Raw genomic sequence first — 24,915 nt, 5'->3', positions numbered from 1 at the left:
ATCCCCCCAACTCAGACAAATGATCAAGAAATAAACATAGATGATGGAGACTCAGAAGCATGATTCCAATTCATACGTGAATGACAACAACAAAAAGAATGGGGAATTGAAGAACTTAATCTTACCTCTAACGAGTCTATTGATTACGAAGATTAAAACTTCTTAATCAATACTATTATGTCAATGATTTTATTTAATGTTTATGGTGTTCGTAAATGTTAATGTATTAAATTTTTTTGTTCTTTTATTCCTAATATGCATTTCTGAAAGTCAAATCTAATGTATTAAGTTTGTACTTTTTAACAAAGAAATCTAACTGACCTCGTCACCTCGACGTGATGAGTTCATGTGTATTTTTTCCTTTCCAACCTTAAATTTGCATAATAATATGAAAAAATAATATTTTTTAATAAAACTCCTCACCTCAAGGTGACGAGTTTTGCAAGAAATATTAAAATATTGGGCCCGAAAATATAAAAATTATATCCCATGGAACTCGTCACCTCGACGTGATGAGTTCTCTCTACACTGTAGAAAATAACATAGAGCTCAAATTAATTTTTGAGGTGCCCTATTGGGACAAATAATTGCGTTGGGCAAAAAAACCCACAACTTTGTATTCAGTTGGGCCCTTCTTGTTAATTATTTTTCGAACTCATTTTATGTACATATAATTTACTTTTACATTTTTTGCCAATGAAAATAATATGGGTCCATAACTTAGTGGTAGATCATTTGACTGCAGATCAAGAGGTCACCAGTCTGAACCCGGTTAGGCCCTTTATTTTTCTACTCCCTTTTTTTTCTTTCCCATACTTATTAATTCATATTTTTTCCAATTATCTGACCTTTAGTTTTAATAAATGTTAAATTGGTCTATAGATCAATGGTAGAGCATCTAACTCCATATTAATAAACCTTGTTTGAAGCAAAAAACAAATGTGATGATTCATAATATGTTTTCCCTTGACCCATTTGATAATTTATACTAACAGTGTATAATTGATGTAATACCAGAAAAAAATTAATAAACCTTGTTTTGAAGCAAAAAATAAATGTGTTCAGCTAGTTCATTGAAGAGTTTAAACTGAAAAATCGTAGCATAATTTTCTTTTATAGACATTCTACGCTGACTACCCAAAAGAAAGCAAAACTTTGATGGTTTACCGATCCCAACTTAAAAAAACGAAGCTAAATCCTCAGAAGTGATAGCCTTCACCGAAGGGTTAAAGTTTGCTATCGAGAACGGATGTATGGATGTTATTATAGAAGGTGATACGATCTCCATTGTGAATAGACTTTTAAATCAACAAAAGGCATCTCAACCATCGAATTATTGTTTAACGAGGCACATGAGATATTTTCCAGCAATCGAGACCTCAAGATGTTTTACATCAACCGTGAATCCAATTGAGTAGTCTATTTTCTGGTCCAATGACTTTGCCGAGATCTAATTCGTTGTGGTTTTATTAAAGGTGGCAAATGGGTCATTTAATCGGGTTTGGGTCGAGTCATTTTTGCCTTTGACACTAAGCCGTGTGACGCTTATACAAGGCTCTTCTCATACAAGTCAGTCTTTCCCTCAATAATTGATGCCTCATTTTAACATGTCTTAAAGTCACGCCACATGCGCCAATAGTCATTCCCTTGAATCATTAGCTAATCCCACATTGTTCGATAATTAGACAAGCCTCATATTAGTCCTCAAGCCACCATATAATTCTCTATCCATAATTACTCTTGGAAGGAATATCTCATGGGACATAGCGAATGCTAGGTTACACCCTTACTGACCTACCAAGAGCACGATATGGGGCCTACAGTCCTCTACACTGTCCCTAGACATAATCCTAGAGAGACATCGTATCATCCACTTGGTCCTAATGTATGTACACTTAGGTTCCAAATGAACCTAAGTGAAGGTCGCTTACACCATGGTAACTCCACATGCTAGCTCAGGGTAAGGGGGATGGTGGAGACCCAACACCAGATCAATTCCCCTAAAGAGATAAATAAACTTACCAATTATACCACCAGTATACGTTGAAATATATGTAACTAGGCCATTACCTTGACATGCCCTTCATCGCCATTCTTTACATTTTCCCTTGAATCATGAACAGTTCTACTCTTTCATGCATCGGGTTATTGTCGTGGTAATCTCATGGATATGAGATGGCCGTGACATTATCCCCCACTCACATTGGTTGATGTCATCATCGACACTAAAACCATATTTTAGTTACCTTGTTACATAAGGTTGACCCTCCTCACAAGGACCATCACTTGCCCTCAAGAACTAATACCATTATTTGTTCAATGAGACACCAAATCATAGCTCTAGGAAAAGTAAACCCACTTACCTTCTGATTCCCTCTAGTTGTCATCGAGTTGATTACTTTAAAGAATATAACCTTGAGGAACTATCATCGGTATGTCTAGTATTCCCTTAATGGCTTCTTTAGAGATATGTTGCGCATGACAAGGTCCACATAATCATTTCCTAATGACATCATTATGGTTCTAACATGGGGGATTCAAACATGTTAGACTCATCTCGGCCCTTTCTAAATAAACCATCTACTTCTGCTCTACCCAACCATCGATACTTCCACGTAGCCTCAACAATAAGAATAAATGCTCAACCATCGGGATCTATGGACTGGTCCTTCGGGACAAATTTCATATGTCACTCAGTGGGACTTATACGAGCTGTGGAGACAACATAAGTGCACAACCTCAATGTACTCGAATACCTTAAGTTCTCAGTAATGTGCATGGACTATAAAAGATATCAAAAGTGTTTGCATTATTATATGATGTTATGTGAGTTTTTTTTGTGAAATGATATATGATATAACGAAATGATAAGTACAATATCATATGGTTAATGGGTTAATGATAATGGTAGAGATCATGATAATGATAGTATATATGCATGTATGTATTTAGTTATATGAAATGCTTTATGGTTTTTATTATATGTTTTATATGCCTCACTAAGTCTATGACTTAGCGTGTGACACACGTAGGTTCCGAGAAGAGGAAGATTGATAAAAGTTATGCAAGACAGGTCAGTTTATCCTTTCCAAAGATCAGATCAGAAAAGAATTGAGTAGTATGTATTTTGTAATAATGATAGTGGTTGGTATGTAAATAGAGGTTTGAATCCGATATGTTCTAATCGGTTTTGTAAAATCATATGAATGAGTTTTGTAATGTTTTAAACATATTTTTTTTCAAATTTGTTATATTGAAATATAATTCAACAATATATGATTGTATTTTTTTAATATAAGTTCAAATGTTCGGTTATTTTGTAAGGAAATTGTTTTAAAAAGTCAATGTGACATCTTGGACTCGTATCCGGGTCGGGTACGAGTTGGGGTGTTATATGTAATGGTATCATAGCTAAATTTTAGTCGATTCTAGGCTAAAAACGAACTCTAAAGTGTTTTAAAAAGTATACATGCCAACACAAAGTGGAAAATTTTCTGATTTGATAGTGTAAGAAGTATATTGTCTTGTTAATAGAATTAAATTGTTTTGTTATATTAGATGTATGATCATGAGAGCTTCCAAAGTGAAACACAAGGCGATAGACTGAAGGTAATAGCAATTCACCTACCCTGGCCAGGCAGGGAGAAGAGCGAACACCTCAGGGAGTGCCTGTATAAGATTAGAGAATGTTTTCATGATGTGGAATGATATCCTGATGTGTTTTCAATGTTATGCTCCTTTAATTCACAGAATGAATGTATCAAAATAGTTAAAAAAAAGTTAAGAGCACCCGAGTTCAAGGGTGAATTTGGGGAAGATTTTGTTGTTACAGACCTTTGGATAAATGATATGAAGATAATGTTATAAGGTTTTCATTTCTCCAAAGTAGAGAAGTTAAATTGAGAAGTTTCGTTACTACATGGGCAAGCTAGAGTATGGTGGACAAATGTCACCATAAGAACGTTAAAATATCAAATGATGTGGTTAGAATTGTAGAAGAGTTCAAGAATAAGTATACTAGTGATACGTTTATAAGATGGATGAAATAATAGTTATGAATTTGAAACAAATGGATAATACTATGTATAAGCAAGAGTGTGGATATGATAAGGGTTTGTACTCTCGAAGGAAAGAGTTAGCTTTGGCTAACAAGATTTCGTGATGAAAAATGTATTGTATATAGTTGTATATATTGATTATGTAAATGTGATGTAGTGGAGGAGATAAGAATTCGTATGTTTAAGAAAATATAAAGGGTAATAGAAAAGTTTAAGAATGAGTATATCGGCGATCAGGTTATAAGACAAAGAAAGTTACAACGTTGATTTTGAAACAGAGGAAGAGTATTGTGTGTGAGTAAGAGTCCGAGTTTGAAAAGTTGAGTAAGATATCGTTGAGGAAAATTTTGATGGAAAAGAAGGTATATGATCGAGTTGATAAGGGTTGTACCCTAGATTAAAAAGTTAAGGATTGTGTTCAGAAAAATTGAATGTGCAACCGAATAATGTTAGAGGATCTCCACTATTCTAAAGTGGAGAATTTAGATAAAGTAATTTAGTTGCTATACAGTTGAGCTAAAGTATGGTAAACAAATGTTATAATGGGAATAATAGAAGATCCATTGATGTGAATATTGTTTCGGAAGAGTTTAATAAATATGTACATCAGTAATCATTTTATAAGATAGAAGATGTTGAAATGTTAAGTGCGAACAAAGAAAATTTCATGGTGTATGATAATAAGTATGGATTTGATAGGTTAAGTAAGCTATTGTTGGGGGTAATTCCGATTGAAAAGGATGTATATGATTGGATTATTAGGGTTTGTGCCCTAGAGTGAACAGTTGAAATTAACTAATTATAATAGTAAAGGTGATAGAGTTGTAAGATTTGGAAAAGATATAAAGTTAAGTTAATCAAGTATGATGTGAATCTGGATTTAGTTGTGTATTATGATCATATAGATATGATATAGACAAGGAAATAAGTATTCATATAAGATTAAAGAAGAAATTATCAGTACAAGAGATGGTAAAGGAAGAGGTTCCGTATAAATAAAGGAGATTATCAAAGTTACGAAGATGCGATGAAAATCGATAATCAGCGAGAAGTAAAAGTGATATGAAAAGAGTATGAGAGCCTGAAGAAAATATATGATCTATGTTACAAGGAGATTTTGATTTGTGGAGGAGTAAAAGAATAAGGAAATTAAAAGTGTTAAGTATGATAAAGGTTATATGGAAGTGTAGATGATAAGTTCGATATAGAAATACGAAAAGTATACGAGGTAATGTGAAAAGATTGTTTGATTCCGTAAAGTATATGTTTAATCACATTTGAAGAAGATTTAAAGTTGTGTTTTTGAATTGACGATGATGGAATAAAAGTTTGATATTGTTATAAGGTAATTAGAGATTAATGAATAAATATATTGATTTATAATATGGAGTGATAAAAATAGATGTTATTGTCTACGTGATGAGTAACATTATATGAATTTTAGAAAGATCAAAGGAAAATGCAGAATTGAATGAGAGAAAAGACGGAAATGTATGAGGTTACTAGTTACTGTTTATATGATAAGCAACAGTAAATGAATAAATAAGAAAAAAAATTAGTTGAAAAACTAAAAGAAAGAAAGAGTAAGTAAAGGAGACAACATAAGAACATTAGAAGATATGTTCTTATCAATGTGTGCAATGAAAATTCGAGGACGGGTGTTCTTAAAAGAAGGGGAGATTTGTAACATCCCAAATTACGGGTTAGTGACTAAATTGTAAAATTTTAGAATTTGGTGATTAAAATAAAGTAGTTGAATAGTTTAATGATTTATTTGGAAATATTTCCTGAAAGTTGTTAGTAATTATCAAAGGAATTAAAGGGCAAAATGGTTATTTGACAAGAAAGATATTTTTCCCTTTATATGAATGAATCACATGGGGGAAGAGAGTTATATTCTTCTTCTTCTTCTTCTTTATTATACGAGACAAAGGGAGCCAAGCTTGCAAAGGTAAGTTTTCTAATTAGTTGATTATTTGTTGATTTAAAGTTTGGGTTTTGATCATTAGATGATAACTAAGCTTAAGGAAAACTTAAGTTGTCTTAAAATCAAAAGATTAAGAAGTTATGAAAGATTAAAGAGAATGAGTTTTTAAGTGAATTTTTGGAAAATATTTGATAAATTGAATTTGAAACTAAATTTGACTTGTTATCAACTTAATTAAGAGATATGAAGTGATAGAATTGGATTGAGAGCATCTTGAAAATTTGGGTATGATTCTTGAAGTTCATAAAGAGGAGAGGAAATTAAGGTTAAAGATGAGATAAATGGATATAAATGAGTTTAAACATGTGTATGTGATTAAGGATATGAAAGGGGTGGAAATATGGCACAATTAAGTTAGAATAAAGTAATTTTCGTGCATAAATTAGAATTTCGGGCTAGTGTGCATCGGTACATATTCAACATGTACCGATGCATCAAGGGTAAATTTCCATAGATTATTCAGTATGTATCGATGCACATAGGTAGGCATCGAAGCATGGGAATTTTGAAGCTATTTTATGTAGCGATGCACCCATAGTGCATCGATACACCCCTAAAGGAAAAAAAAATGGAATTTTGGGTTCATCAAATCAGCTTAAGTTATTAACATCAAGTTATAAGGTTTAGGCTTCTGATAATCGTCTTGGAAATTATATTTATGTAGATAATGAGCCTAAACGAGTTCTGGAACAATCAAAGAATTAGGATCGAATCAAAGTAATGCTAAGGTGAGTGTAATTTTATTTGTACTTATATTATTGATCAAACATTGGCTTGCGATGAGCCAGAGACGGAGTAACTATGGTAAGAAGTGACTCTTGAAATGTTATTTGATTTGTGAATGATGTGATGCTTATGTGTGCATGAGTATATGAAAATTGGTATAGGTGTCATATGTTATTATATGTGACGTGAATTACATAATTACATGTATATATGATAAGTGATATTGATATAAACAATTATAAGAATATGTAATATGAGTGATTATATAAAACTATGAGATAAGTTATATGGCATTGATATATGTACTATATAAAATTATGAACATGAGTACATATATATGTTTATATGAATACAAGAAGTGTTATATGAAATGTGACCATGTGATATGAATGTGATATGTGAACATAAGTGACTAATTGACATCAGCTATGTGACTATATGAAAGCAAGAACATGTGATATGAAATACATGATAATGGGATATTATACTCTATAAGAGTATTACATGATATGAAATAAAAGAGTTATGAGTTATATGCATATAAGATATATGTTTACACATACATGTGGTATGTGACAGAAGAGAAGGAACATGTGATTATAAGAGAAATGATATGAATATAAAAATGTTATAAATGATAATGCCCATGTTATGTGATATGATAGCTAGTGGTATAGTTGGCATGCCAAGAGTCGAAGGTTACCTATGTTCTTCGGGACATATGGACAGTTACATGTTATCTATGTTCTTCGGTACATATGGACAGTTATAGATTACATATGTTCTTCGGAACATATGGACTGATTACCTAGATTCTTCGGGATCTATGGACTGGTCCTTCGGGACAAATTTCATATGCCACTCAGTAGGACTTTTACAAGCTGTGGTGACAGCATAAGTGCACAACCTCAATGTACTCGAATACCTTAAGTTCTCAGTAATGTACATGGACCTATAAAAGATATCAAAAGTGTTTGCATTATTATATGATGTTATGTGAGTTTTTTTATGAAATGATATATGATATATCGAAATGATAAGTACAAGATCATATGGTTAATGGGTTAATGATAATGGTAGAGATCATGATAATGATAGTATATATGCATGTATGTATTCAGTTATATGAAATTCTTTATGGTTTTTATTATATGTTTTATATGCCTCACTAAGTCTATGACTTAGCGTGTGACACACGTAGGTTCCGAGAAGAGGAAGATTGATAAAAGTTATGCAAGACAGGTCAGTTTATCATTTCCAAAGATCGGGTCAGAAAAGAATTGAGTAGTATGTATTTTGTAATAATAATAGTGGTTGGCATGTAAATAGAGGTTTGAATCTGATATGTTCTAATTGGTTTTGAAAAATCATATGAATGAGTTTTGTAATGTTTTAAACGTATTTGTTTTCAAATTTGTTATATTGAAATATAATTCAACAATATATGATTATATTTTTTTAATATAAGTTCAAATGTTCGATTATTTTGTAAGGAAATTATTTTAAAAAGTCAATTTGACATCTTAGACTCGTATCCGGGTCGGGTACGGGTTGGGCGTTACACAAACAAAATGCACGCCTATGAGCTTTTAAAGAACAAGTGCCCCTTGCGCAAATACCAACATTGAACACCCTCGTGCTAGCACCATATTAATTTTCCCTGTCTATTCTTCACGCTAGAGCACTTGGCGCAAGACCAAGTCATCATGCCTACTTCCCTCTTGGAAGCGTTCGAGATAAACGCTATCCCCCTGTCTACTATATCTGTGGAAGCTCTTGACGTGAAATAGGGACACCCTTCCTTCTTCATACGTGAAAGCGCTTGGCGCAAGATCAGGTCATCCTGCCTACTCCCTTCTAGGAAGCGTTCAGCATGAACGTTGTACCTCTGCCTAATTCCCACGTTGAAGCCAATCGGTTGAGCTTTTTATTTTTTTAATCCCCTTTTTTCTTTCTCGTACTTGATAATTCATATTTTTCTAATTCTCTGACCTTTAGTTTTAATAAATGTTAAATTGGTCTATAGATTAGTGGTAGAGCATATAACTCCAGATCGCCATTTTGAACCCAGTTGGAGCCTTTGTTTTAATTTTAATTTTCTTCATTATATGTGATGATTCATAATATGTTCTTCCCTTGGCCTGTTTGATAATTTATACTAACACTGTATAATTGATGTAATACAAGAAAAGATTAATAAACCTTGTTTTGAAGAAAAAACAAATGTGTTCAGCTAATTCACTGAAGAGTTTAAATTGAAAAACTGCAACATAATTCTCTTTTACATAAATTCTATGTTGATTACCCAAAAGAAAGTAAAATTTTGATGGTTTACTAATCTCATCTTAAATAAACAAAGTTGAATCCTCAAAAGTGATAGTCTTCACTGAAGGGTTAAAGTTTGCTATCGAGAACAGATGGACGAACGTTATTATAGAAAGTGATGCGATCTCCATTGTGAATAAACTTTTAAATCGATGGAATGACATCTCAACCATCATATTGTTGCTCTTAACAAGGCACATGAGATACTTTCCAACAATCGAGACCTTAAGGTGTTTTACGTTAACCGTGAAGCCAATTGAGTTGTCCATTCTCTGGTCCAATGAGTTTTGTTAAGACCCAATTCGTTGTGGTTTTATTAGAGGTGGCAAACGAGTCATTTGGATCGTGTTCGGACTGTAACATTCTCAATACCAGGTTAGTGACTAATTTGGAAAGTTTCAGATTTTGGTAATTAGAATAGAATGATTGAATAGTATAAAGATGTATTTGTAAATGATTGTTTAGGATTGAATTGAAAAAGAAGAAGGAATGGAAGGACAAAAGAGTCATTTGCAAGGAAAATTAGTTAAAAAAAGGATATATATTAGTACACGTGGGTTGAAAAGGAGAGAACACCACAGGCTTCCAGAGTTCTCTTCTTCTTCTTTCTTCCTTGTACGTGTAAAGCAAAACAAAGGTGAGTTTTCTAATTATTGAGTTTCTTGTTAAATTTAAGATTGGGTTTTGATTATTAGATGATAACTAAGCTTAAAGAAAGCTTAGGTTATCTTAAAATCAAAGGATGATGGAGTTAGAAGAGATTAAAGATTAGAGGTTCTTTAATAAAATTTTGGAATAGAGTTTATATATAGAATTGGAAGTTAAATTTGACTTGTCATCAATCTAGTTAAGACATATTAAGGGTTAGAAGTTGAATTAAATCATGTTGCAAAGTTGGTATAATTCTTGGAATTCACAAGGAGGATAGGATTATGAGGTTTAAGATGAAATAAATGAGTATAAATTGGTTTAAGTATTTGTACTGGAGTTTAGAATATAAAAGGGGATGAAACATGAAAGATTTAAGCTGAAATGGATGAGTTTTTGGGTTCAAGATATGAATTCTGGGCAGAGTGCATCGGTGCACATTCAAAGTGTACCGATGCATCAAGAGAAAATCCCAGAATTTGTTGAAGGTGCATCGATGCATAAAGAGTGCATCGATGCACTCACTTAAATTAATGAACAACGAATGACATTAATGCATCAGTGCATAAGGAGTGCATCAAATGCACCTGCTTAAAATACAAACATCGAATAGGATTTATGCACCGATGCATGGGTAGTGCATAGGGATGGCAACTCAACCCGAATCCGACGGGTTCCGACCCGACCCGACCCGATCGGGTCAGATTTTAAAAAAAAAAAATTCTGGTTCGGGTCGGGTCGGGTTTAGGGTAAAAAAAATTCGACCCGACCCGACCCGAAAAATATATATAATTTTATCTTATATATTTAGGGATAATTACAATAATATCCCTCCATATATAATTTTTTTCAATTAAGTCACTGTTTTCATTGAATTAAATTTTTTTATTATTATTTCGGGTCGGGTCGGGTCGGGTTTCTAAGTCATATATTTGGGTCGGGTCGGGTCGGGTGAAACATTAATTTTGTCGGGTCGGGTCGGGTCACGGGTGGAGAACCCTTTCTTCTCGGGTCGGGTCGGGTGGCCCAAAAATCCGACCCGACCCGACCCATTGCCATCCCTAGTAGTGCATCGACGCACCCGTCAAGGGATGCATCGATACATAGTGTAGTGCATCGATGCATACCTTCAATAAGAGATGGAAATAGCTTTCTTTTAGCCTAAGAATTAATAGTTTGAAATATATCAATTCATATGCTGATAAGTATCAATGTATTACTATGTAGATTTAGAGCGTAATCTTGTTCCAGAACAATCGAAGGATTAGAATCGAATCAAGCAAGGCTAAGGTGAGTGCATTTTATAGTTAAAGTGTATAGAGATAAGACTTGTGATAAGTCTATCTCTGATAGTTGAATTAATGATTTCATACCCATGTATATGCATACATATACTATTGTAATAGTGATTGCATGCATAATTCATTATATGTTCATATGACATTGAATGAACGAATATCATTGCCATAAAATATAATCCAGGTATGTGAAATACTGGAAAAGATTATGTGTTTACATGAAAAGTGATGAAAGAGATATGAAATGAGAAACGTATTCATATTAAAGCTCATGTTATATGATACGAGAGCTATAGGTATAGTTGGCATGCCAATAGTCGAGGGTATATTAGTCCTTCGGGACATAGTGGTCCTTCGGGACGTATCCAGTGGTCTTTCGGGATGTATCCAGTGGTCCTTTGGAACATAGTTGTCCTTCGAGACAAATACTGAACAAATGTTCGGTGCCCCATGAGGGAATTTATTGAGATGTGGTGACAACATTAGTGCAAAACCTCAACGTACTCAAATACCTCTGTTCTCAATAATGTACATGGGCAATTGAAAGATAAAGTAAGGTGAAAGTGATACAAGAAAATAAGTTTCATATGTACATGACATGATTGTATCGGTTACAGTGAAATATATACATGCATATTGAAATGTTATGATCAAATGGTAAGAATGCATATTCATGAATATATAACTACATGTTTATTTAATGCCTCACTAAGTCTATGAATTAGCGTGTAAATGATTTACACATAGGTACCAGGAAACAAGAAGAGTAGTATTAGAAGTGGCAAGAATAGCATCACTACTAAAAGATCATATCAGAAGTAATTGGCAAAGTAGGTATTTTGGGTTGTGTATAGAGCGTTGGCATGTAATAAGTTGTTAATTACGAATGCTCTGGTCGATTTTGTATTTCGTAATCTCTTTTATGTAAATTAACGTATTTTGGTTTAATGAAAGTTTAAAATTTCCCTGTTTTTCTTTAAGTGGCAAAGGTTGAAAAGTCAATGTGACACCTCAGACTCATATTCGGGTCGGATACGGGTTAGAGGTGTTACATTTAATGGTATCAGAGCTACGGTTTAGTCGATTCTCGGCATAAACTGAAGTCTAGAGTATCTTATGATGTATACATGCCAATAAATTAGTGAAAACTTCTGATATGATAGAATAGTAAGTATGTTGTTTTGCTAATAGAATGATATTATTGTGTCTTAATAGATGTCCGGACATGGTAGTTCTATAAATGAAGTGGGAGATGATAGACCCGCTGAAAGTAGCAATTCACCTGCCCTGGCCAGGCAGAGTGAAGAACAGACACCCTCTGGAGTGTCTGTGAATGAACAAGATGTATTCTTTAAAACGTTAGACGCGGTATTGATGCGTTTCCAACCTCCAACTACTTCAACTCCGAAAATAAATGTTGCGAAAGAGTTGAAGGGTTTAGGATCTCCAGAGTTTAGAGGGGAAGCTGAGGAAGGTCCTGTTACTGCGAACCTTTGGCTTAATGACGTGAAAGTCATGCTTGAGGGACTTCATTGTTCAGATGTTGAGAAGATGGATGGAGTAATTTCCTTGTTAAGAGGGCAAGCAAGGATTTGGTGGACCAATGTTACCTTGAGGATGTCTAGTAATCAAGTAACTTGGTCATTATTTTTAGAAGAATTCAAACATAAGTACATCGGAGATCAATTTGTTCGATAGATGAAACAGAAGTTCATGAATTTGAAGCAATGAAATCGCACTGTATATGAGTACGAGTGTGAATTCAATAAGTTGAGCCGCTTTGCTGCCGAGCTTGTTCCTACAGAGAATGATGCTTGTGAATGGTTCGTAGAGGGTTACGTCCTCGGTTGAAGGAAATACTGATTGTATTGAATCTATCCTCGTTTCAAGAGGTAGTCAACCGTGCCAAAGCTTTGGAAAGAGCTCATAATGAGAGATTTGAAAATTCAAGAGCTCAGACAGTCAAAAGAACGGGTGCTTCTTCAAGTTTTGCACCATCAAAAAGGGGTAAAGATGCTGGTTCTCGACCCCAAGGGAGATCAGAGTCAGTGGCATCCTCCGCTAGAGGATTGAATCCGATGAGAGGTAGACAAACTCAGTCAGTGGGATCTAGAGCTGGGAGAGCTAATCAGAGTCAAGTCAGATAATGCCCACATTGTGGAAAAAATCATTCAGGGATATAAATGAGAATTTCTGGAGCTTGTTTTAAATGTGGAGAGACCGGACATTTTGTTCGGGATTGTCCCAGGGTAACCGATGATTCTGCACCACTAGATAGGTCTATTTCGGCAGGCCAAAGGGGAAGAGGTAGAGGCAGAGGAAGAAATTAGTCAGAGTCCTCTGCTCAACAAGATATACACTCCACGGCTCGAGTGTATAATCTCAATACCAATGAGGATCGGGATGACCCAGAGATTGTAATAGGTATATTTCTATTGTTTGATAAACATATTATGTTTTTGATTGATACGAGGTCTATATATTCATACATTACTAGTAAGTTAGTGAAAGAATTGAACATTCCGTTAGAAACTACTAGCAATGAGGTGATAGTGACGAACCCATTAGGGCACAGTGCTCGGATAAATTTGGTAAGCCGAGGGTGTCCCATACGGATTCAGGGAATTGAATTATCTGCTAATCTGATGGAATTACCTTTCGACGAATTTGAAGTGATACTGGGAATGGATTGGTTATATCTTTATTACGCTAATGTCGATTGTAGATTGAAAAGAGTAACGCTGAGAAGTCCAAAAGGGGTAGATGTGGTGGTATTTTGTGAAAGATGGAATCCATTGGCAAATGTAATTTCAGTAATGTCGGCGAAAAAGTTAATGTTACAGGGATGTCAAGGGTTCATTGCTAATGTATTGGATGTTAGAACCAAGGAGAAAGAGATTGACGAAATTCATATAGTCAGAGAGTTTTCGGACGTTTTTCCTGTAGAGTTACCGGGTTTGCCTCCAGATTGAAATAATGTCTAGAACTTCACCTATTACAATGGTACCATACAGAATGGCTCCAAAAGAGTTGCAAGAATTAAAGATTCAATTACAAGAATTACTAGATAAAGGTTTTATTAGACTGAGTGTCTCTCCATGGGGAGCTCCAGTTCTATTTGTTAAAAAGAAAGATGGATCAATGCATCTTTGCATCGACTACAGACAGCTCAATAAAGTAACCATCAAGAACAAATATCACCTCCCCCAAATCGATGATTTATTTGATCAATTAAAGGAAGCTTCAGTGTTCTCAAAAATTGATCTACGTTCGGGTTGTCATCAATTAAAGATTCAAGAGAAAGACATTTCAAAAATGGCGTTTAGAACAAGATATGGTCACTATGAGTTTATCGTGATACTGTTTGGAGTTACGAATGCACCAGCTGCTTTCATGGATCTAATGAATAGAATATTTCAACCTTATTTGGATCAGTTTGTGGTGGTGTTTATTGATGATATTTTAATATATTCAAAGTCAGAAGAGGAATATAGTTCGCATTTGAAAATTGTCTTGTAAATTTTACGAGATAAGAAGCTTTATGCAAAATTTTCTAAATGTGAATTCTGGTTGAGTGAAGTAACATTCCTTGGTCATGTAATTTCTGCAGAAGGAGTTTGAGTGGATCCCCAAAAGTTTAAAGCTATTTTGGAGTGGAAGGTTCCAAAGAATGTATCGGAAGTTAGAAGTTTTCTGGGGTTAGCTGGTTATTATCGAAGGTTCATCAAAAACTTTTTGATCATAGCATTGCCCCTAAATAAACTGTTGAGAAAAGAAGTAAAATTTGCTTGGACTCAGGAATGCCAGGAGAGTTTTGAAAAGTTAAAGAAGATTTTGACAGAAGCTCCAGTGTTGGTTCAACCCGAGTCTGACAAGAACTTTGTAATGTATAGTGATGCGTCTCATAATGGCTTGGGATGCGTGTTGATGCAAGAAGGCAATGTTGTGGCCTATTCTTCAAGACAATTAAAGCTGCATGAGAAGAACTATCCTACACACGATCTGGAGATGGCTACAGCAGTGTTCGCTCTTAAGATCTGGCGTCACTACTTGTATGGGGAAAAGTGCTACTTGTATACGGATCACAAGAGTTTAAAGTATTTGATAACTCAGAAAGAGTTGAATTTAAGACAGAGAAGATGGGTGGAATTTCTTAAGGATTATGATTTTGTGATTGATTTTCATCCCGGAAAGGCAAATGTGGTAGCTGATGCTTTGAGTCGAACGACGTTTGCAACTTTACGAGCTCTTGATGCTAGATTATCGTTAAGTGGAGATGGTGCAATATGTGCATAACTGACTATCAAACCATCATGGCTAGATTGAATTAAAGAATTGCAAGCTAAAGATGAAAAGTGTTGAAAGAAGATACAACAGATAAAGAATGAAGAGTGTACGGATTTTGAGATCAAGTCTGATGAGAACTTGTATTATCGAGAGAGATTAGTAATTCTGGATGATGATGAATTAAAGAATGATTTGGTAATGGAAGCTCATTGTAGTCCATTGACAATGCATCCGGGGGGGAACAAAATGTATATGGATCTCAAGAGTCGATATTGGTGGCCGAGAATGAAGAAAGACATTACGGAGTTTGTATCAAAGTGTTTGACTTGTCAGCAGGTCAAAGCTGAGCATCAGGTTCCGTTAGGACTATTACAACCAATTTCGATTCCTCAGTGGAAATGGGAGAACGTAACAATGGATTTTGTAACGGGGTTACCTTTAACTCCGAACAAAAGGGATTCAATTTGGGTGATTGTAGATAGATTGACTAAGTCAGCCCATTTTATTCCGGTGCAAACTGATTTCTCCATGGATAAGTATACTGAGATGTATATCAGAGAGATTATACGTTTGCATGGTGTACCTATTTCCATAGTTTCTGATCGGGATCCTAGATTCACATCGCGGTTTTGGAAGTCATTACATAGAGCATTGGGAACTCGGTTGAACTTTAGTACATCATTTCATCCTCAGACCGATGGAAAATCCGAGCGAACAATCCAAATTCTGGATGATATGCTTAGAGCTTGCGTAATCAAATTCAAAGGATCGTGGGAAAGGTATTTATCACTTGTTGAATTTGCATACAACAATAGTTATCAGTCAAGCATCAAAATGGCTCCCTATGAAGCTCTTTACGGGAGAAGATGTCGTACGCCCTTGAACTGGTATAAACTTAAGGATCGAGAAGTTATAGGTCCTGAATTGATTCAGGATATTAAAGAAAAATTTCAAGTAATTCAGAATAATCTGAAAGCTGCAGCTGATAAACAGAAATCGTATGCTGATTTAAAAATGAAAGAGATTGAATTTTAAGTCGGAGATAAAGTGTTCATGAAAGTGTCTCAATGGAAGAAAGTATTGAGGTTTGGACGTAAAGTAAAGTTGAGTCCTCGGTCCATTGGACCTTACGAGATTACTAAGAGGGTAGGACCAATAGCATATCAACTAGCCCTGCCATCTGAAATGGAAAGGATACACAATGTCTTTTATGTCTCAATGCTTAGGAAATACTGATCTGATCCATCCTATATTATTACTACCGAAGAGATCGAGGTTCAACCAGATTTGACTTATGAGGAAGAACATGTTCAAATATTAGCTCACGAAGTCAAGCAACTAAGGAACAAGACTATACCATTGGTTAAAGTCTTGTGGAGAAATCATAAAGTAGATGAAGCAACATGGGAATATGAGGATGAAGTACCCTTACCTATTTGCATAATGAAAATTCGAGGACAAATTTTTTTTAGAGGGGGAGAGTTGTAACACCCTCAATACCGGGTTAGTGATTAAATTGGAAAGTTTCAGATTTTGGTGATTAGAATAAAATGATTGAATAGTATAAAGATATATTTTAAATGATTGTTTAGGATTGAATTGAAAAGAAGAAGGAATGGAAGGACAAAAGAGTCATTTGCAAGAAAAATTAGTTAAAGAAAGGATATATATGAGTACACGTGGGTTGAAAATGAGATAACACCACAGGCTTCCAGAGTTCTCTTCTTCTTCTTTCTTCCTTGTACGTGTAAAGCAAAACAAAGGTGAGTTTTCTGATTATTGAGTTTCTTGTTAAATTTAAGATTGGGTTTTGATTATTAGATGATAACTAAGCTTAAGGAAAGCTTGGGTTATCTTAAAATCAAAGGATGATAGAGTTAGAAGAGATTAAAGATTAGAGGTTCTTGAATGAAATTTTGGAATAGAGTTCATATATAGAATTGGAAGTTAAATTTGACTTGTCATCAATCTAGTTAAGACATATTAAGGGTTAGAAGTTGAATTAAATCATGTTGCAAAGTTGGTATAATTCTTGGAATTCACAAGGAGGATAGGATTCTGAGGTTTAAGATGAAATAAATGAGTATGGATTGGTTTAAGTATGTGTACTGGAGTTAAGAATATAAAAAGGGATGAAACATGAAAGATTTAAGCTGAAATGGATGAGTTTTCGGGTTCAAGATATGAATTCTGGGAAGAGTGCATCGATGCACATTCAAAGTGTACCGATGCATCAAGAGAAAATCCCAGAATTTGTTGAAGGTGCATCGATGCATAAGGAGTGCATCGATGCACTCATTTAAATTAATGATCATCGAATGACATTAATACATCGATGCATAAGGAGTGCATCGATGCACCTGCTTAAAATACAAACATCGAATAGGATTTATGCACCGATGCATGGGTAGTGCATCGATGCACCCGTGAAGGGATGCATCGATACATGGTGTAGTGCATCGATGCATAACTTCAATAAGAGATTTAAATAGCTTTCTTTTAGCCTAAGAATTAATAATTTGAAATATATCAATTCGTATGCTGATAAGTATCAATGTATTACTATGTAAATTTAGAGCGTAATCTTGTTCCAGAACAATCGAAGGATTAGAATTAAATCAACCAAGGCTAAGGTGAGTGCATTTTATAATTAAAGTGTATAGAGACAATACTTGTGATAAGTCTATCTCTGGTAGTTGAATTAATGATTCCATACCTATGTATATGCATACATATACTATTGTAATAGTGATTGCATGCATAATTCATTATATGTTCATATGACATTGAATGAACGAATATCATTGCCAGAAAATATAATCTAGGTATGTGAAATACTGGAAAAGATTATGTGTTTACATGAAAAGTTATGAAAGAGATATGAAATGAGAAACATATTCATATTAAAGCCCATGTTATATGATACGAGAGCTATAGGTATAGTTGGCATGCCAAGAGTCGAGGGTATATTAGTCGGGACAAATATTGAACAAATGTTCGGTGCCCCATGAGGGAATTTATTGAGCTGTGGTGACAGCATTTGTGCACAACCTCAATGTACTCAAATACCTCTGTTCTCAATAATGTACATGGGCATTTGAAAGATAAAGTAAGGTGAAAGTGATATAAGAAAATAAGTTTCATATGTACATGACATGATTGTATCGGTTACAGTGAAATATATACATGCATATTGAAATGTTATGATCAAAGGGTAAGAATGCATATTCATTAATATATAGCTACATGTTTATTTAATGCCTCACTAAGTCTATGACTTAGCGTGTAAGTGATTTACACGTAGGTACCAGGAAACAAGAAGAGCAGTACTAGAAGTGGCAAGAATAGCATCACTACTAAAAGATCAGATCAGAAGTAATTGGCAAAGTAGGTATTTTGGGTTGTGTATAGAGCGTTGGCATGTAATAAGTTGTTAATTACGAATGCTCTGGTCGATTTTTTATTTCCCTGTTTTTCTTTAAGTGGCAACGATTGAAAAGTCAATGTGACACATCAGACTCATATTCGGGTCAGATACGGGTTAGGGGTGTTATACGGACAGGGTCATTTTGGGTCTATATTACATTTGTTTTAATTTTATTTAGGTCAGGTCTGGTTTGGGTTTAGTTCGGATGTATGGTAAATTGGTTCGGATCGAGTACCGGGTATGGTCAATTTTTGGGTAGGTCAATTTCGGGTTGTGTGACTATCAGATCGGTTGATTTTTGTGCGAGGTTAATATCGGATCGATTAGATTTCGGGTTGGGTCATTATCAAATCGATTGATTTTCGGCTCGGGTCAACATAATATCGATTAATTTTTTATTTGGGTCAACTTTTGGATCATATCAATTCGGTTCGGATTTAGGCTTAATTCGGTTATAAGTCTAATCAAGTATATATAGATTTTCGGTTCAGACTGCTTTTGATTCAGATTAATTTCGGATTGAGTTAAATTCGGTTCGGGTAATTTCAATTCAAATTATTTTCGGCTCGAGTTAATTTCAGTTTGGATTATTTTCAATTCGGGTCAAATTGGAAGTGGGTCCATATTGGGTTAGGTAAATTTTGGATCAGGTATGGTTATGGTTTTAGATCAAATTTGATCATCATGTTCAGGTTAATGTCGAGTAAATCGATTCAGGTAATCGAGTTCGGGTCAAGTTTACCAGGTTTAGGTTTTATTATGATGAACTTAAATGTATTAAGTCTGATGTAATCATTGATGCTATTGAAATCTAACGAAATTCTTCCATCCAAAAAGAAAAACTGAGCCTAATTTAAATAAACTGATTTACATAGTTGAATAGGATTGGTTTGATCGGTTTTGCATTGATTCATTCCCAACCATGGTTTTCAGAACCGGACTGGTTAGCGAACCGACCATGCTATCGGTTCACTGGTTCAACCGGTCGAACCGGTCCGACCGGTCGGAAGAACCGGACGACATCATAATTATTTAAAAATTAAATAAAATACCAAAAATATTTAATAAAAAATAATTTTTTATATCACAAGTCATATTCAAAGCAAGTCATAACATATATAAGTTAAAAACCATAAAATCAAGTGAAACAAAATGATTAAAATTAACTACAACATAATATTTAAGGTAAAACATGTTAAATAATAAATATAATTATATAACTATAATTAAAAAATAAATTTGGGGCTAAAAAATCATAACAAAATTATATTGTTTGGTTTAATTTTTTTAAAAAAACAATCTCACATGGCTAAGAAACATAGAAGATCATCCCAAAAGTCTAAAGAGTAAAAATATGAAAACAAAACAATCCCACACGACTAAGAAACATAGAAGAACATCCCAACTAACTTCTATAAGTAATAGAGGTAATTTGGCATTCAAAATCATGGAGCCTTTTGGTGAGCATTGAGTGAACTATTTTTTCACTTCAATCAAGCTCGAATTTTAGGCTTCAATTGAGCTTCTAAATTTTTTTTGAGTTCAAGTTTCAATATTATATTTCGAGTTCGAGTTGAACTTGATAATTTTTAGCTCGTGAGTTTGAGTCGAGTTGAACTTACTTTTAGAGTTTTCAAGTTCGAGTCGAGCTCAGCAATACTCGTGTTTGACTTGGCTCGTTTAACAAACGACGTCGTTTGGTTTAATATTTTTTTAAAAATAATAATAAAATTAACGGTTTTTTTCGATTTTCAGCCGATCTGGTTCGAACGGTTCAATGGTTCCGGCCGGTTCACCGGACTAGGCAACGATTTACGGTTGAACCGCCGGTCCGGTTTTCAAAATACTGTTCCCAACAAACTGAAAAATGATCGGTCATCCTTTTTTTTTTATCAATAACTCTCCAATTTAGTCAAGGATGCCGTCCACCGCCAAAAGCTGTCCCATTTAGTCAAGGATGCCCTATCTCAAGGGCATAAATCATTTGGTATGGTTATGCAGGTATTATAAAAGTTTATGTATCACTAATATTCCTTTCATACCAATTGTCTTTTAATTGTTCTATTCAAATTGTCTTTTAATACCCTTCAGTCTCCTAAAATATAAAAGTCTTCTATGTTTTAAAAGTAATTTTATCATTTCCACTCTTTGGGAGATGACTTCCGAAAGTTGTGACTGTCGCGTAACAAAATTACTGGGACAGAGAATACATAATTGTAGCTGCAGTTTCATGCAATCCAGGTAGAGGCATGAAATAGTGATTGTAAAGAAATTGATACCCCAGCAAACCATCATATATTGGTCAGTAAGTATTACAAGGGGGTACACTGACCCCATATGAATCCACAAATATAAGAGCAGCCCAATATCAAAGCAAATTCCAATATCCAAAGTTGCTATAGACATTACATTTATGTGAACCACGTAGTATAAAGTTCCATTTCAAAGTAGACGTTACATTATTAATTGGCGCGGCTCCTTATAACATCGAGACCCATCTCAGTAGGATCAGTAGCTTGCAACTCTACCTGGATGCCGTCCAATTCCCTTTTGAACCTGTCCTTCGAGCTGGCATAAATCATCTTGCTTCTTACTTTTGATGTATCAGGAGACCTTCACGTACAAAATGTTAACATATCAGTGAAGCAATTCAGGATAAGTCCATGAAAAGAACACGTCACAAAGATTAAAAACCTAGAGTTACCAGGCAATGAAAAATATCCTGCTCTTCTGGCAGTTCTCGTTGGTCACAAAATCGAAGTCATACACAGCGTATCTACACTCATCAGCTGGAAGGCTAGCAGTGAAATCTTCATAGCTATCAGTAGGTTCACCAAGCTTCTCCACAACGACTTGCTTTTGCTTTTCCTCGATCTTGAAAACTATGAAGCGGTAAGTCCTTTTAGCCTTCAGTTCTAAAAACCTCAACTTGCAATCATCATGAACAGCCATTCCTGAAGCCGAGTTTGCCTGTAGAATCATGAACAACATCAGCAAGTATCATGCACCAACTGAGCCAACTAGAAATCTATACCACTGGGGATGAGATCGAGAAATCTTATAGTGGAGTAAGGCGAGATAAAAAAATTGATGAAATTATACATTTGGAGCAATGGCCAGCCCACCCACCCCTTTCCCAAGCTATGCCCCTGCATACTACTCAATAACTACTGGATAGTAATAAGAGCTCCAAAATTACAAAGAATCTAGACAATAATTTTGCAAAGTAAATGAAGTCATATCTGTTTAAGAGATAAAATAACATTGTTTGGACCTCAGAAGGGGGTTTCAGCAAATGTAGTTTCCCATTTACCTAAGCAAACAGGATGTTTCGGCCTCCAAATGAAATAATTCTTCCATTTTACAATTTACACAGCCTTCTTCAACTAGAAGGATCAATAATCGCTCACATTTACTTTATTCAATCAAACAGTTTTACAAACTGAAGGATTGAAACATTAACAACCAGACAAAGTAAAAGATGAGGAACAAAGCCCCAAGATAAAATCCATCCAGCTTTTTACACCACCTATTTAATTTGTTCCTTTTATTATGAACGTATTCAGCTTTCCATTTTATCAAGCTCACCATTAACATTTCCTTCTCATTCTTTTGTCACTTGCAAATTTTACTTAATCCTAACTGTAATAATCAATAATTCGAATAGGAAAATTATATATTGCGAATCTGTTCCAACTCAATCAACGGCCAAATATTGATCACGTTTTGACACCAAATAATATGATAGGACAATGAGCCGAAAAAAAGAAATTAACTATCATTTGTAGACGATTTGAATAAAATTATAAAGCACAATATATTCTCAAATCTACAGAAAGCAAAATGAAGTACACCGGATGAGGAAAAAAAGTGAAAAAGCAAATAAACTATTGAAAATCAATCGGTCAAACGGCCAGATGTGGAGATCGAATCGAGCAATGAAACCAGATTGGGGAAACTAAAAGACGGACTCAATAAAACTAAACTGAAGAAGTACAGCACCTAGTTTTATAAAAAAAAAGTATACCTAATCAACAGAATCAAATAACAATGAAGAAGAAGACAATAATACAAAGGTTAGGAAACAGAGAAAGTGAAGTCAACGACGAGCTGAAAGGAGAAGAGACTTTACCATGTTTTTTCCCGAGAGGGTGAAAGAACGAGAAAATCTAGGGCTTCTTGGGAGAGAGAGAGGGAGAGAGAGACACACACAGAGAATTGTAGTGCTAGATAAATGAGCGTTTTTCATATATATATATATATATATATATATTACCCTTTGATTTTATGTTTCTTTGTCAGACATTCTTCAGATTATTTTTTTTGATCTAATATCTTTTTGCAGTAAGGCGTGCCCCTGCAGTACGTTTTACGTTGATCTGGCGTCACTTAGGGTATAGCGCGGGACAGGGGCCGCATTTAATTTTTAAATCTGACACGCGTCAGAAAGGCGCCCCCCGTGGCTCGCCTTAGGTTTAATTACCCACCTACCCCCGACTGTTCACACCCTACCCCTATAAATACCTCCATTCACAATCAATTTCATCACACCAAATTCTCTCAACTTCTCTCGAATACTATTATATTCTATTTTAATTGTTTAAGGTATATTTTATTATATTCAATATTTTGTTTTAAATTTATTTAAGTATTTAATTTTTTTAATATTTTATTTAATTAATTTTTTTACAGATATAAAATGGAATGAGATCTACTTTGCTTGGATGGAAATCATATATCGCGACATTTTGCTGATACGGTAACATTTTAACGTTTTAATATAATTTAAATTTTTAGTAATGATTTATTTATTTAATTAATGCATGATTATTAGTTTAAAATTTAATTTTTGTAATTATTTAATTTTAGGAGAATGATCGTGTATTTATTAGGAACCTTAAGTTAGTGATACATAGTTGTGTCTTGTCGTATTTAGTAGAGGCTGGATTCGGTCACATAGGTAGATAAGAGGGTCACTGTAAGATAGAACCAGACCTTATTTCTGCCTTAGTAGAACGGTAGAGGCCGGAGACCCACACATTCCATCTTCCGTGTGAAGAGTGCACGATTACACTTGAGGATGTTTCTATGCACCTGGGGCTTCCGGTGGATGAAGATGTGATATCGGGGATGGCGCACGGTTCATGGACTGTTTTGTGTCGGGACTATCTGGGATGTGTCCCGGAAAGTTTTAACGGTGGTTGGATACCGTTAAATTGGTTAGATGCCAATTTTCGAGAGTTGAGCGAGGACGCCTCTGATGATGAAGTTAAAATTTATGCACGGGCATGCATATTGCAGTTGATAGGAGGGTTGCTGACGCCGGACAAATCGCGCAACCAAGTTCACTGTATGTGGTTGCGACATCTTGACGACTTTCATATGGTCGGGTCACTCAGTTGGGGCTCGGAAGTTTTGGCTTTCCTGTATAGGGAGATGTGTCGAGCCACTGACTACAAGAAAAATGCTATCGACGGATGTCTCCTGCTGCTGCAGTCTTGGGCATGGTATCGATTGCCCTTTTTATGTCCCGTTGTCAAGAACCCATTCGTATTTCCGCTACTCTTGAGGTAATTATAAAACTGATTTCGTATATTAATCATTTTATACAATGTATAATAAATTTTGTTTTCCTTGAATAGGTGGTCTAATGATAGGAAAAATCATCAGGAGCTACCTGATGATTTAGAAAAAAAATTAGGGTGCTAATCGATCAAAAGGCTGACACACAGGTATGTCTTTTAATGTTTAAAAATCGATTTTAGATTATAGTTGTATAATTAGATTATTATTTTGATAAAAATTATTTATATTTGTTTTAGTTTGAATGGGTGTCATATTCTAATGATGATGTGAGGATGGTGATCCCACATGTGTTGAGGGGCCCATTAGATGTTTGGATGGCGATGGTCCTTTTGATCTGTTATGCAATCGTCGAGTGGCACTCCACTGATCGCGTGCTCCGGCAATTTGGTTGTTTTCAACCAATTCCGGAAGCACCTCGCAATATGGACGAGTTGCATAGCACAAATAGACGCGACAAGACCGATACAGATTGGCTGGTGAGGCATCACGAGTGGGTCGTGCTGTGGGAGGATCGACATCGGTGCCTTCCCCGTAGAGAGCCCATTTTTACTGACCTCTTGATGGTTGCTGATG

The 24,915-nt window shown here is 34.9% G+C and overlaps 1 protein-coding gene across 2 annotated transcripts; it reads right to left on the bottom strand.

The window, feature by feature from the left end:
* Positions 1-21,034: 21,034 nt before the first annotated feature.
* On the bottom strand, positions 21,035-22,984 carry LOC120128747 (actin-depolymerizing factor 2-like). Of its 2 annotated transcripts, XM_039146378.1 has the most exons (3): positions 22,889-22,984; positions 21,461-21,726; positions 21,035-21,369 (listed from the first exon to the last, which is right to left on the bottom strand). In XM_039146378.1, the coding sequence occupies exons 1-3, from the start codon at positions 22,889-22,891 to the stop codon at positions 21,219-21,221; spliced, it is 420 nt and encodes a 139-aa protein (XP_039002309.1). In that variant the 5' UTR covers positions 22,892-22,984; the 3' UTR covers positions 21,035-21,218. The 2 variants fall into 2 exon arrangements, with proteins under 2 accessions (XP_039002309.1, XP_039002308.1); XM_039146377.1 differs by lacking the exon at positions 22,889-22,984 and having other exon boundaries at positions 21,461-21,747.
* Positions 22,985-24,915: the final 1,931 nt, after the last annotated feature.

Source organism: Hibiscus syriacus, unplaced genomic scaffold (genome assembly GCF_006381635.1).
Source record: "Hibiscus syriacus cultivar Baekdansim isolate YM2019G1 unplaced genomic scaffold, ASM638163v2 tig00110482_pilon, whole genome shotgun sequence".
Lineage (NCBI taxonomy): Eukaryota > Viridiplantae > Streptophyta > Magnoliopsida > Malvales > Malvaceae > Hibiscus > Hibiscus syriacus.
This window is presented reverse-complemented; position numbering and strand designations above follow the sequence as displayed.